This window comes from Schistocerca gregaria, chromosome 5 (assembly GCF_023897955.1).
Source record: "Schistocerca gregaria isolate iqSchGreg1 chromosome 5, iqSchGreg1.2, whole genome shotgun sequence".
Taxonomy (NCBI): domain Eukaryota; kingdom Metazoa; phylum Arthropoda; class Insecta; order Orthoptera; family Acrididae; genus Schistocerca; species Schistocerca gregaria.
Genome location: NC_064924.1, coordinates 401,967,707 through 401,981,190, shown reverse-complemented (window position 1 = coordinate 401,981,190; position 13,484 = coordinate 401,967,707). Strand labels below are relative to the sequence as shown.

The 13,484-nt window shown below is 37.2% G+C and overlaps 1 protein-coding gene across 3 annotated transcripts in view; it reads left to right on the top strand.

Moving 5' to 3' along the window:
- The window catches only part of LOC126273013 (uncharacterized), a 163,947-nt gene extending 155,345 nt beyond the window's left edge, over positions 1 to 8,602 (top strand). For all 3 annotated transcript variants that reach the window (XM_049976381.1, XM_049976383.1, XM_049976382.1), the window contains one exon: positions 3,255 to 8,602. In XM_049976381.1, coding sequence (XP_049832338.1) covers positions 3,255 to 5,645 — 2,391 coding nt within the window. In that variant the 3' untranslated portion in view covers positions 5,646 to 8,602. The remainder of the gene's footprint in view (positions 1 to 3,254) is intronic.
- Positions 8,603 to 13,484: the final 4,882 nt, after the last annotated feature.

The following is a 13,484-nucleotide window of genomic DNA, read 5'->3' as shown; positions in this document are numbered from 1 at the left end:
CCCTTCTTTAATTAGTTTTTTCCATGTATTCTTTTCCTTGCCAATTCTGTGGAGGAGTGCCTCATCTCTTGTTGTCCCAGTCTACCTAATTTTCATCATACTCCTGTAACAGCATGTTCCAAATAGTTTTATTCTCTTCTTTTCCGATTCTTGCACAATCCATGATTCACTTCCTTACAATACTGTGCTCCAGATATACATTCTTAGAAATTTCCTCCTCAGTTGTAGCGAGGGCTGCTCTCTACACTTGTACTACTCAACTTCTCACATCCTCATTGCTGCATCCATCATCCAGTATTTTGCTTCCAGGGTAGTAGGATTCTTTCGCTATATCTACTATGTTATAGGTACTCTTATTTTTGCTATTCCTCATTACTTCCAACCTCTCTCTTTTTGTATTCTGTGGTGTTAGACTGTTCATTTCATTCAGAAGGTCCTGTAATTCTTCCTCACTGAAGGTTGCAATATCATCAGCAAGGCTTAAGATTTATACCTGTTCATCCTGAATGCTAATCCCACTCTTGATCTTTTATTTTATTGTTGTCATTGTCGGTATATAGATTTGACAGTAGGGGACTAAGACTGCATCTTTGCCTTAAATCTTTTTTGCCTTAAATATTTTTTTTTACTTTGACCACTTCTGTTAATCTTCCATTGTTAGTGTACATCATTAGTTCTTGTAATACTGTATATTACCTATCTTTTCCTAACAATTATACTTATTTGCCTTAGAATTTCAAACATCTTCTATCATTTCATGGTGCTGAACACATTTTATAGGTGAACAAAGACTAAGATGATGTCATTATTTTTGTATAAATCTTGCCTTCATTTTCAAGGCCAACATCAGAATGGTCTCTCTCAAAGTCTAACTCTGATAGTCATCTGACAGATCCCCAGTTTTATTTTCCATTGTTCTGTCTATCATTCTTGAAAGCAACTTGGACATTTGAGCTGTTAAATTGATTGTGTGGTACTTCTCTCTTGTATCTACTGCTGCCGTCCATCTTTGGGATTGTGTGAATGACATTCTTCAGAAAGTCCAGTGGCATGTCTCCCACAATATAACTTCCACACACTTACTTGATTAGTTGTTTTAGTAATCACTTTCCCCAATGATTTTAGAAACTGTGTAGGAATATTAGCTTTGCGTTCAGCCTTGTTTGATCACCAGTTTTCCTAATTTTTGTTAAACTCAAATTTTAGTACTGGATCCCTCCTGTCTTCCACATAAACATATATATTTTCTTCTGGTATGTCACCAGACAATTCCTCCACCTCATAGAAGCCATTAATGTACTCTTTATCTATCTGCAGTCTTATCTGTATCTAACTGTGGAATTCCTTTCACACTTTTAATGTTGCCACCCAAGCTTTTAGTTTCACTGTAAATTATTTTGACTTTTCTGTAAGCTGAATATGGCTTTCTGATGACCATCGTATGTCCAATTTCTTCTCATTTTTCCTACAGTTGTTTCACTTTAGTTTTGCTGCACTTCTTATTGATTTCATTCCTTCATTGACTTCTATCCCTCTGTTCCTTTCTGCTCATGAACATTTTTGTATTTCTTTATGTGGTTGAGTATTTTTCACTGTTGTCTTGTTTCTGCCTATATTTGTTTGTCCAACTTCTGTGATTGCCTTTTTTAGGGACATCCATTTCCCATCAACTGAACTGCCCCCCCCCCCCCCCCCCCCCTGTTGTATTTATTATAATACCACATACAGACTAAATCATCATCATTCCTCTTTACTTTAGTATCGCACTTCTTTCCACATTGATTCTTTCTAAAGATTCTCTTTAACTTCAGTCTACTCTTCCTCATTACTAAATTATGATTCGAATCTGTATCTGTTCCTGGATAGGCCTTAAAATCCATCATCTTTTTCGGAATCACTATTTTACCGTGATACAATCAAGCTGGCAGCTTCTCATTTCTCCAGGCCTTTGTCAAATATCCCTCCTCCTCTTGTAATTCTTAAGCAGTGTATTTGCTCCCAGAATGAATTTTCACTTTGCAGTAGATTGTGCACTGAGTTGTGATATTCTGACAGATTAGAACTGTGTGCTGGACCAGAGCTCAAACCTGAAAGCTTCGCCTTTTACAGGTGGGTATTCCACTGACTGGGCTATCCAAGCGTCTCATGACACACCCTCACGATTTTGCTATCTGCAGTTTAGTGCAAAAAAATCAAGGAGCCTCCATCATTCTTACTGCTGTGGTTGTATTCTTTAGTTATTCTATCTTTTATCCATTCTCCAACTGCAGCATTCCAGTCTCCCATATGATATTTGCATCTCTCTTAACACAAGATTAATCCTGTCACTAAACTGTTCACAGCAACTCACTCTTTCCCCACCTTCCTTTTCATAATGAATCATGCTCCATTTATACAATATATGGTGGTTGTTGACTAGAAACCCTTCTTTATATTTCATTTCACTGAATCTTAGTATATATAGATTGAGCATTTGTATCCTCCTTTTCAGATTTTATTATTTCCATGCCAGATTGTGACATTTCATGCTCCATCTTGTAGAATATTACCATTTTGTTAGTTTTCCAGCCTTTTTCTCATGCTCTCTTCCCCATTGACAGTCCCCTCCTGGACTGTAAACTATGGTCAGTGGTAGCTGCAGTGTGTCTGTGAAGTGAGTTTCTCAGACCTGAGAGACAGGTTACACTTTTTTGTTCTTCTTTTGTGGTAGGCCATTTAAAATATAATATGCTGTTGCTATTAGAGTATACAGTGGTGTGCAGTACTTATAACATACCGCCAGTGTGACATAAATAAGCTTATATTGATGACACATTGAAAACAATGATTTTGAAGTCCAATACAATAACAACTCCAAAAGTTTTGGTTTTACAGCCCTTGGGGAAATGTTAATATTCTATAATATTTATTATGTTGATCAGAAATCTGCTATCACAGTTCTTGAATCCAGTGATATTATTCCTCATTCCAAATTTCTATGGCTCCTATGCATGTGAAAATATTCAGAATAATAGTAGTAGCACATAGGCTGAACTAATTTGATTAATGTTAAAAATGAAGGCTTGAAGTGCAATAGTAGGAGACTTTGCATTTGAAATCTAATAAGAGAACAACATAAAAGTTATTTAAAATTTAAAATGTGTGTGTGTGTGAGTGTGTGTGTGTGTGTGTGTGTGTAGTACTTATTTGTGTTCATTGTTGCTGCCATGTTACAGGCTTTTAGTGAAATTGAGTGATTATCCTTTCATTTTCAGGGGAAGCCAATAGAAGTCATCAATTCCAGATCTAAGCCAGAAGAGACATTCAACATTACAGAATTTCTAAAGTCTTTAATACCATCATCCAGCACAACAACGACAGCAACAGCAATTCCAGGTCTCACATTGGATGAAGATGAGCCAGAACCAGAGCCTGCACCACTGCAGAAGCAGATTTCATATACTTCAGACACAGAAATTCAGAGTACTTCAAATACAGACTATGATTATCCTCCTCTTAGTACATCATCAAGTCCTTTGCAGCCACCACCAATGCCTCCAAATCTGTTCCCACTGGAGGAGACGACAACATACAAATATGAAACAAATCAAGAAACTGAAGATTCATGGAATACAAAACTCCCTCCAAAGTTTCCAACATGGAGCGACACAAACCCTGCATGGCAAACAGATTCTGGGGAGAAAGTTAGTGAATGGATGCCTGTGTTGCCAGTGAATAAAGTTCCCATACAGGATCTCGACACACCAGAGTCCCCACCAATGTATGAAAAAGAAGGTTTCAGTGATCCTGTTGAATATGATGACTCTATTGTAAATTCTACAATGGTCTCAGCTTCTGCAGATGTAGATCACCGCACCTTAGTTCCCCTACCTTTGGCCAGTGCTGGTGCTGCTGAAGAGCCTGCTCCATTGAATGAGCCTTTGGAAGATACAGATCACCGTTTGTTGATCCATATTCCTGCCCCTAATCACAACAAGAAAGATGTTGATCACCGACCAGCACTACACCGGAAGAAGGATATTGACCACAGGAACTTGATTAGTTTGACAGGCTCACCTGTCCGCGATACACATGCACCTCTTGTACCACCCCCAACACCTCCAGTTCTCTCCTGGCTTCGTGAAGACCAGGATTACAGAGCTGGAAAAATTATCTCAGCATCGGAAAATTCAGTTGAGAATGAAGTTAGTTCTGATGGTGATGTGGACTACAGGAAACCTTCTATTAAAGTTATTCCTCAGAAGAACAATATTGGAGATTTGGACCGTACACAGTATCGAGAACAGTCATCAAGATTAGATGCAAACAGATCAGATGATGGAGTTCATTCAGATGATACTGAGCAAGTAAAGGCAATGCATATATCACCACTTCGGAACAGAGATGATAATGAAGATGCTAAAACACCAACAAAAACATTCCCACACAAACGAGATGAAACACAGGATAATGTGGAGAGTGTTGATATGGAGATGAGTGATGAAGAAGTTAGTGAAACAAATGAAAATGTTGCTAGTTCTTCAATGGGAGATGGTGTTAAACTTGATGAGGATATTGCCCCACTGCCACAGGTTACCAATAAGACGGTGTCATTCAATATAAATAACCAATCAAAAGTTTTGTTTAATTCACCTCTTAGTGAAGTTGGTGAAGGGTCACCAAAGACACGAAACAGAGTTTTTGGGTGTCATAAAATCCCTACTATTGGTGGTTCAGCACCAGTTCCACGTCTGAGAAATACTCCACCACCGAATGTAACATCTCCAAGGAGTTCTGTGAGAACAGCTTTACTTGCACCTCCACCACCTCCTCCTCCACCTCCTCCACCACCATTGCCTCCAGAAACCTCTGGAGGAGCTACAAGCACAACCACTGTAGGTATTACATCTCTTTGTGATCTTTTGTCAGCTAATGCTAAGAACATAAATGTAGCAGACTCTACAGAGACTAATGATGTCCGAAATGGGCAATTGAAGGACACAGAATCCCTCACTGAAAACAGCAACCTAAGTAGACTAACTGATGATGCAATCTGGAATAGTCTTCCTGATTTGGAAGCTATCACAGAACTTCTGAATTCTAGTAGTGGTACTTCACAGAGTTCAAACTCACTAAATGTTAGTAAAGAACATTCAGAATGGATAGAAGATTCACCAGCCAAGACGACTGAAAGCAATGGAACTGGATCAGGTATAGAGACTATTGTTACTGCGTCAAACACTCCATCAGTGCAGAAACCACCTGATCAACCATGGTGTGTCCCTGCGTTTAGCACAAATGAGAATGAACCTTGGTTGAATGATGAGATACCTGGATTTGAATCTCATGATCCCTTGAGGGCTCATCAGTCAGACAGGGGTAGGATGATCCGAGGCAGGGGAATGGGTCCTCTTAGAGGTTTCCAAAATCCCCCTCCACCTGGCCCCCCTGGACCACCTATGGCACCTCCACCAGGGTCGGTGCCTCCTCCAATGATGAGAGGCCCGTTTAATCCTCGAATGAGACCAGGGTGGTCAGGACCGAGAAGGAATGTCCCCCCACCTCCAAGATTTCCATTTCGTCCCCCACATGATCCAAATGTTGGTCGAGGTTTCTTCAGACCATTTCGGGGCAATATGTCTAGGCCATATGGTGGTGGATGGTGAGGCAGCAAGCCATAAAACTGAGGTACAAGGGTAGCTCATGTAAAACTGTTCATTGTCATTGTAAATGATGTGTATGTTTTCTGTGATAATTTTTCACCTTATAAGAGCATTATGGAGTCATTGATTGTTGTAATGTGAATAGCAATTTGAATGTTTTGTACCAAAAATGAGAAGATCACAGTTCCTGGATCCTGTGTGTAAATAAAACTGTTGCTGTGAATTAGTGTTCCATTAAGAGCACCTGCAGAAACATAATTTGGTAAAAAAAGTGATGTTGCCTCACATTCTGTTCTAGAACTCATATTACATTCATTACAACATACCAACAAGTGTGATTGATCAAGAAATATTCCTTTTGTACCTGATTAATGTTGGTGATGAATGTATTTCTATTGAATTTAGACTGTAACCAACATGTTACGCCCCCCCCCCCCCTCCTATTTTTTGTTGTCTTTCACTATCATTTAATTTCTGGCTCCATGTTGGTGTTCCTGGTCCATTACCCAAGATGTAGGAGACTCATATTTCTGTTCCTGTCATACAAAATAATAGAATGTCTGTAATAATGGGCAATATATTTATTTCACAAGTGATAAAATATGTAACTGTTGTCAAGGACTTAACAGTGCTGAACAAGCTCTGATGACTCAGTACTGGCTTGATTTGTGTTTTATATACTGAAAACAATATTTCTGTCTTGTAAATTTTAAACAAAGCATACAAAATTTGTAAATATTCTTCTTGTTGAAGTTTTTATAAGTTTTTAAAAACCTTTGTGTAAGTGGGGTCATATATAAGCTCATTTCACTTGTGTAACAGACTAAGTGTACTACACTTTTAAAGAAGAAAATATATTGTGGCAGTGAGCTTTGCAGCATGGAAAATTTGAAATATTAAGAGATATCTGTAAATTTTATGATGTTAACCTGTGGTGTTATCACAAGTTCACATCTTAGTTGTTAATTGTTTTATGTAGAGATCTTGCACAATAATAGTCTTGCTTTGATCAACCTGTCTAGTTCATAGAGGGTTACTGAAGAAGCACTACTTTATTGTGTGAATGTAGAGTTGAAAGTGATAGAAACTAATGAAGTGAGCAGTTGTTCGTTGCATTTTATTCATTGTAATGAATGTTCTAGATGTACAGAATTCATTCCCTTGCAGAATGAGGTAATTAAAAAAGTTTGATAACCAAACAAAATGGTTTATTATGACAAGCTTTAGTGTGCCATGTATGACTGCTGTTTTTAGCACCAGTAGTACAATGTATTCATCTTGAGTTCCTTTCATCTGTCTTACAGCATCCACTGCTGGGATCTCCTGTTCGTTTAACAGAAAGATAAAACTGATGAGCTCTCTAGTCAGCCCCCCCCCCCTCTCTCTCTCTCCCTCTCTGCACCTCCCCCTTCTCCTTTTCTTTAGTAGAAGAAATCTCATAGAACCTAAATGTTCTTACTTATGATGAGTATATTTCAGCATTGTTTAAAAGATATTTATGTTCATTTTAGAATTCAGTTATTTCTGTTTGGTGATATGTTTTTCTTCTAAACTTTTGGTTGTACCACAAAAGAAAAGTGAATTGTATGTGAAGGAAGCTGGTGATAGTAGAAGTGGCCTTGGAAATTGTTTAGAATACTTTTAAATGCACACAGAACAGGCACAGCCAAAAATAGCTGCTTATATTTGCAGTTCAACAGAATAATATTTTCAAAAGGTAGTCTCACATCTAACTGGTCAGAGTTCTGGCATTTGTATAAACACTTTTATGTAACCATAATCACTATTTCATTTCTTTTGTATGTGCATTTCATGTACAGTTTTATGTTCTAAGAGGAAACATATTTTGAGCAGAAATTTCAAGGAACCATTGCTGTCTTACCCTGGTATGTTTAATGTGAACTGGACTTAGTTTTTTAGTTATATTCTGATGGTTGTCTGTTGCTATGTTGGGAAAATTTTGTATGTAATAATTCACTTTTAATTGCACTAAAATTTATATTGTATATATAAAATGTACAATAGACTCCATTCATTTTAATTATTCATTCAGTGTGGTGATATGAGCAAGTTTGCCAAGTTTGTAAAGATTAAAAGAGCATGATACAAATACTGAAAATCTGGTCATAGTGTACATTACAGTTGAGCTTTGATTTTTTCTGGAGTGTGCACAGTTACTTGGGAGTGAAGAGCCACATTTAGTTGAGTTATACATTTCTAATGTATTTTTTTTCATGAAAAACAAGCTGTTTATTCATTGATGTTCCATTATCAGTCTCATCACTTTTTTCTTCTGTCTCCTCGTTTCGCCTACTGTCTTCTTACAAATTTAAGGTATATTGTGTATGATAATGTTACCACAAGTTGACTGCATCAAAGAAGAAAAATGTCCTTGTGATTTATCATCTGTCATTCCTGAAGCTTCTGATGTCTGATATTAACATACTACCTGTCCAACAATAGAGCTCATGCTCTCATGTAAAGTGTACTTTGCGGAATAAGTTTTAAAGCTTCATATATTTACAGAGAAAAATTGTCAACACTGAAATTACATGTAACAATAGTGCAATATGGAGACAGAAACACGATTGGCTTTGGGACTGAGGAATTCATTCTTCAGGAGTTGAAGGGAAGAGGAGGAAAAGAAAAACTCAGCATTGTCTTAAAAGACAAGGCAACATTGATAAGCCAGTCAGGATTTGCGGATGTGGGAGATACCCTAGAAAACACTAGATGATAGGAACAATGAGTTTCATTTTAGGTATAGAGAATTGTGACAGTGCTGGGCTAAAGACTGTAGCAACTATGTTTGAGATGTGAAGGTGACATTGTTACATCCCTATTTCTTTTTTTCAATTATGATCTTTCAATTTCCTTTCTGCCTATCTTTCATTTTTGTTTGTATGCCCTTCTGCCCAATTGGTATTAAGTAAAGGTAGGTAGAAATAAAATTGAAACATCATAATAATAACAAAAAAAAGAAATGGGGAAATAACATAAAAATAGTTGGTTAATATCTCCTCTCACATGTTTATTGAACTTCAAGAAATTAGTTACATGTTCTTTTCATTTTACCACAAAATAGTTAATTCCTACAGAGCACTCTATTCTTTTCTAATTTGCAGTTTATATATCAGCTTTTAAAACAGGTTTCTGCAATCTGCAGTGCCCAAGAAAGTTAGTCAGTCTCTCTCTCTCTCTCTCTCTCTCTCTCTCTCTCTCTCTCTCTCTCTCTCTCTCTCTCTCTGTGTGTGTGTGTGTGTGTGTGTGTGTGTGTGTGTGTGTGTGTGTGTGTGTGTGTGAGGGCGGGGGGTGGTTGTTATCATCAGATATGGAAGGTCTTATGCCAGAGTGAACCAACTACAGACCACATATTTTGAGGAGAAAGCTTTAAATTTCAAGTTGAGAAATACATATAATTTGAGAGATTTGTGCTCATGGCTGGAAACACCATAGTAATTTACACTCAATATTACAGTAGAGCATTGTATTTTATGAAACACTTTGAGACCAAGGTTTTCAGATAACCTGTCATTTACGAAAAAAATGTACCACTATAATGGGAGCAATATGAAACAAAGGAGCAGATACATGTATATACTTTATGTGCATCACAAATATTGAACATACTACACAAAAGGTAGTCATTTAATATTAAAGCAGCCAAACAGTTTGTGAAAAAGAGTCCAAAATTGACTTTTGTTTCAGAGTTGAGGTGGGTGGTTTTTTTTTTTTTTTTTTTTCCTTCCCCCCCCTGCTAAATCTCGCACATGTCTTAAACCCAGCAGCTTGACATCACACACTTCTTGTTTTCCAAACCACTTTATAACAATACAGAGCAGTGAAAAGCTTCCTCACTGGATGACCCTTTTTTAAAGCTACTGTTGGTAGGCTCTTCCTCATTGTTACGTGGGTCTTTGTTGTCAGTGACAAAGCAATGACTTCGTCATCCAGTGGTAATTGTTAACCGTGGTTGTTGGTATCACAATCCAGCCAATCTTGAAACTTTTCCTGGTCACTGTCTTCAAATCCTGAAGATTCTTTAATCAGCCCAGGCAGTTGTGATACAAATGTGTGTGGTGCACAAATTTAAATTTGCTGATTGATTGGATCCCATACAGTTAATCTGTGTTTCAGTTGATTGATATTCAATTAATCAATGCTCTACTGTATTTATTGGTCTTTCAATGCTGTACCATATTTATTGGTCTTTCAAACACCAGTCACACGACAGGCCAGAAAAAATTATTTCACTACAAAGAAATACAGTAAAAAACGGAATGACCCAGTTGGCTAATCAGTGTTGCTGCAAGCCCTTGTGGAATATTTCACATATTATTAAGAACTGTTCTATACATTTTGGGGAAGCTCGCTTGTCTCCTGACACTGTTTCCACCATAAGCAACAGCATCGTGAATAATGTCATGTAATCTATTCCAAAAGTCATGGACTGAGCAAATGAAATAGAGCATAGGTTCAAGGCCTTTCTTATTTGGATTTTTAATGCTGTTTCTCTAAGACACTAGAGGTCCAGATCAGTTGCATGAAGTTCAACTGGCCACTATCTTAAAATGGTCTGTAACATGCATGGCAGTTTTGCCTTGCATGTTCCTACATCCAAACTTATCTTCCCTGGGATTGGCTTTTACCAGTTTTTTTATTCTTCTGTAAATAATTTGTGTTAGTATTTTGCAACACTAACTTATTAAACTGATAGTTCAGTAATATTCATACCTGTCAGCAACTGCTTTCTGCGAAATTGCTATTATTGCATTCTTTTTGAAGTCTGAGGGTATTTTGCCTGTCTCTTGCATCTTACACTCCAGATGGAAGAGTTTTGTCATGGCTGGCTCTCTGAAGGCTGTCAGTAATTCTGACAGAACATCGTCTACTCCAAGGGCCTTGTGTCGACTTAAGTGTTTCAGTGCGCTGTTAAATTCTTCTTGCAGTATCATATCTTCCATCTGATCTTCATCCTTCCTCTTCCATTTCTATAACATTGGTTTCAACTTGATTTGCCTCTCATAGGCCCTCTATATACTCCTTCCACCTTTCAGTTTTCCCTTCTTTACTTAGGACTGGTTTTCCATCTCAGCTGTTGATATTCATACACTCATTTTTCTTTTCTCCGATCGATGGCCCCTTTAATTTTCCTATAGGTGGTACCTGTCTTTCCCCTAGTGAAATATGCATCTAAATCCTTACATTTGTCCACTAACCATTCCTGCTTAGCCATTTTGCACTCTCTGTCAGTCTCATTTTTTAGACATTTGTATTCCCTGTACCTGCTTCATTTGCTACATTTTTATATTTTCTCCTTTCATCAGTTAATCTCAGTATCTCTTGTGTCATTCCGGGATTTCTACTAAGCCTTGTCTTCTTACCTATTTGATCCTCTGCTGCCCTCACTATTTCATCTCTTAAAGCTACCAATTCATCTTCTACTGTATTCCTTTCCCCTGTTCTAGTCAGTTGTTGCCTAACGCTCTGTAAGAATCTCTCAACCAACTCTGGCTCTTTCAACCTATCCAGGTCCCATCTCCTTAATTTCCTACCTTTTTTCAATTTATTTAGTTTTAATCTACAGTTTATAACCAATAAATTGTGGTCAGAATCTGTATATGTCTCTGAAAACATCTTGCAATTCAGAATGTGGTTCTTAAATCTCTGTCTGACCATTATCTAATCAGTCTGAAACCTTCTAGTGTCTCCAGTTCTCTTCCATGTATAGAACCTTCTTCCATGGTTCTTAAACCAAATGTTAGCAATGATACTCTGTGCAAAGCTCTGTACTTGAGTACCCTGTAAATATTTAATCTGTTACTGTGTACCCTGTAGATGAAGTAAAGAAGACCAATAGCAGACATGATTTTTTAAAAAAAAGAACCACTTGATTTCATAATACACAATACTACTATGCATATCCTACACAGAGCACAAAAATAAAACGTAAAAATTGTGAACATATGGGTATTTCTACTTCAAATTCCATTTTCCTTGTACACTAAAGTGAACCAACGACATTATTGATGCCTGTGGCTGTAACTACCACCTAGAAGTTTACCTACATGGATAGCTTTGCATATTACACCAAGTAGCTCATTTCTAGGATGTGAGGATCATAACATAGTTAGTTCACTTGGGAGTAAGCCAGTAACTGTACAGAACATGTAAAGATTTTATACTTTTATTCGTCCGTCCCCAGTGGCTGAATGGTCAGCGGGACAGAATGTCAATCCTAAGGGCCCGGGTTCGATTCCCGGCTGTATCAGAGATATTCTCCGCTCAGGAGCTGTATGTTGTGTTGTCCTAATCATCACCATTTCATCCCCATCGACACGCAAGTCGCCGAAGTGGCGTCAAATCGAAAGACTTGCACCAGGCAAACGGTCTGCCCGAAGGGAGGCCCTAGTCACAAGACATTATTATTATTATTATTATTATTATTATTATTATTATACTTTTTTTTAACCATGATTATTTTGTATTTAAAATAGTCCTTGACTATTTGATTTGCCAGTAAATGAAAAAAAATTGTCACTGGAACTGTAAAAAAATTTGATGTCACTTGTTTGACTCATATGAACTTCCAACAACGAATTATACCAACGTCTCAGCGGAAATGATTCACTTTGGGATAAGTGCAAGTTTCTTTTGCGCTAGGAGGCCAGTGTGAAATACATCCTTAATGGTCTTCACATAGTGCTGGTTTGTTTTGCAATAGGAAGAACTGTAATATTCTGAATCAGTAGCTGTAGAAGACAATGAAAGACATATTTGTAGTTGTAGGGAAAAAACTGCAAGGAGATTAGATTAGATTAATACTTGTTCCATAGATCATGAATACGACACTTCGTAATGATGTGGAACGTGTCAGGTTAATAAAAGATGTCTGTACAAGAAATTACATTACCCAAAATATTGCATGACACTAATGACTAAGGTTTTTTTTTTTTTTTTTTTTTTTTTTTTTTTTTTTTTTTTTTTTTTTTTAACTAAAAATTCAGCCAATGAGTAGAAGGAGTTGTCATCTAGAAATTCTTTTAATTTATTTTTAAATGTTAGTTGGCTATCTGTCAGGCTTTTGATGCTGTTTGGTAGGTGCCCAAAGACTTTTGTGGCAGCATAATTTACCCCTTTCTGTGCCAAAGTCAGATTTAACCCTGCATAGTGAAGATCATCCTTTCTCCTGGTGTTATAGGTATGCACACTGCTATTACTTTTGAATTGGGTTGGATTATTATCAACATGGGCAACTGGTGCCTATCTCCTGGTAGCAAAATTTTAAGTACCACCAATAGACACAAATAAAAGCAGAAAACTCTGCTTGCTTGTGGATCTGTGATCTCCTTCCTCGTGGAGGAATAGAACCCTGAGGTTTAGGGGACCTATTCGAATGGGGATTGCATTGATTTGCTCCTCTTTTTTAACTTTCCCCAACCTACTCCTTTTTCCTCCTGTGGAAGGAACTAACAGTTCTGAAAGCTAGGATATGTTTTACACACTTGTATGTGTGTATCTGCTGTAACTAGAATGTTTGCCTGCTTGAGGCAAGTACTGTCATCTGAAATTTGTAATTGGTTTATTCTGGCATACAACCTTCCACATGTCAGCGAACAGAAATAGGATTTTTATTTTATTTTATTTTTTTCACATAGCAAAATTATTTCATGTGAACCAGTACTCATTTTTTCCCAGTCGTTGAAAAAGTGTAATATTTTCTCAACCTCATTAATAAGTTAATCTTCCACTTGATCTTTTAAAACAACTAGTTGCAACTATTTATCTTGACCGCTTAATGATGTCTGCTTGCTGATAATAAAAGAACTTGTACACATTAAT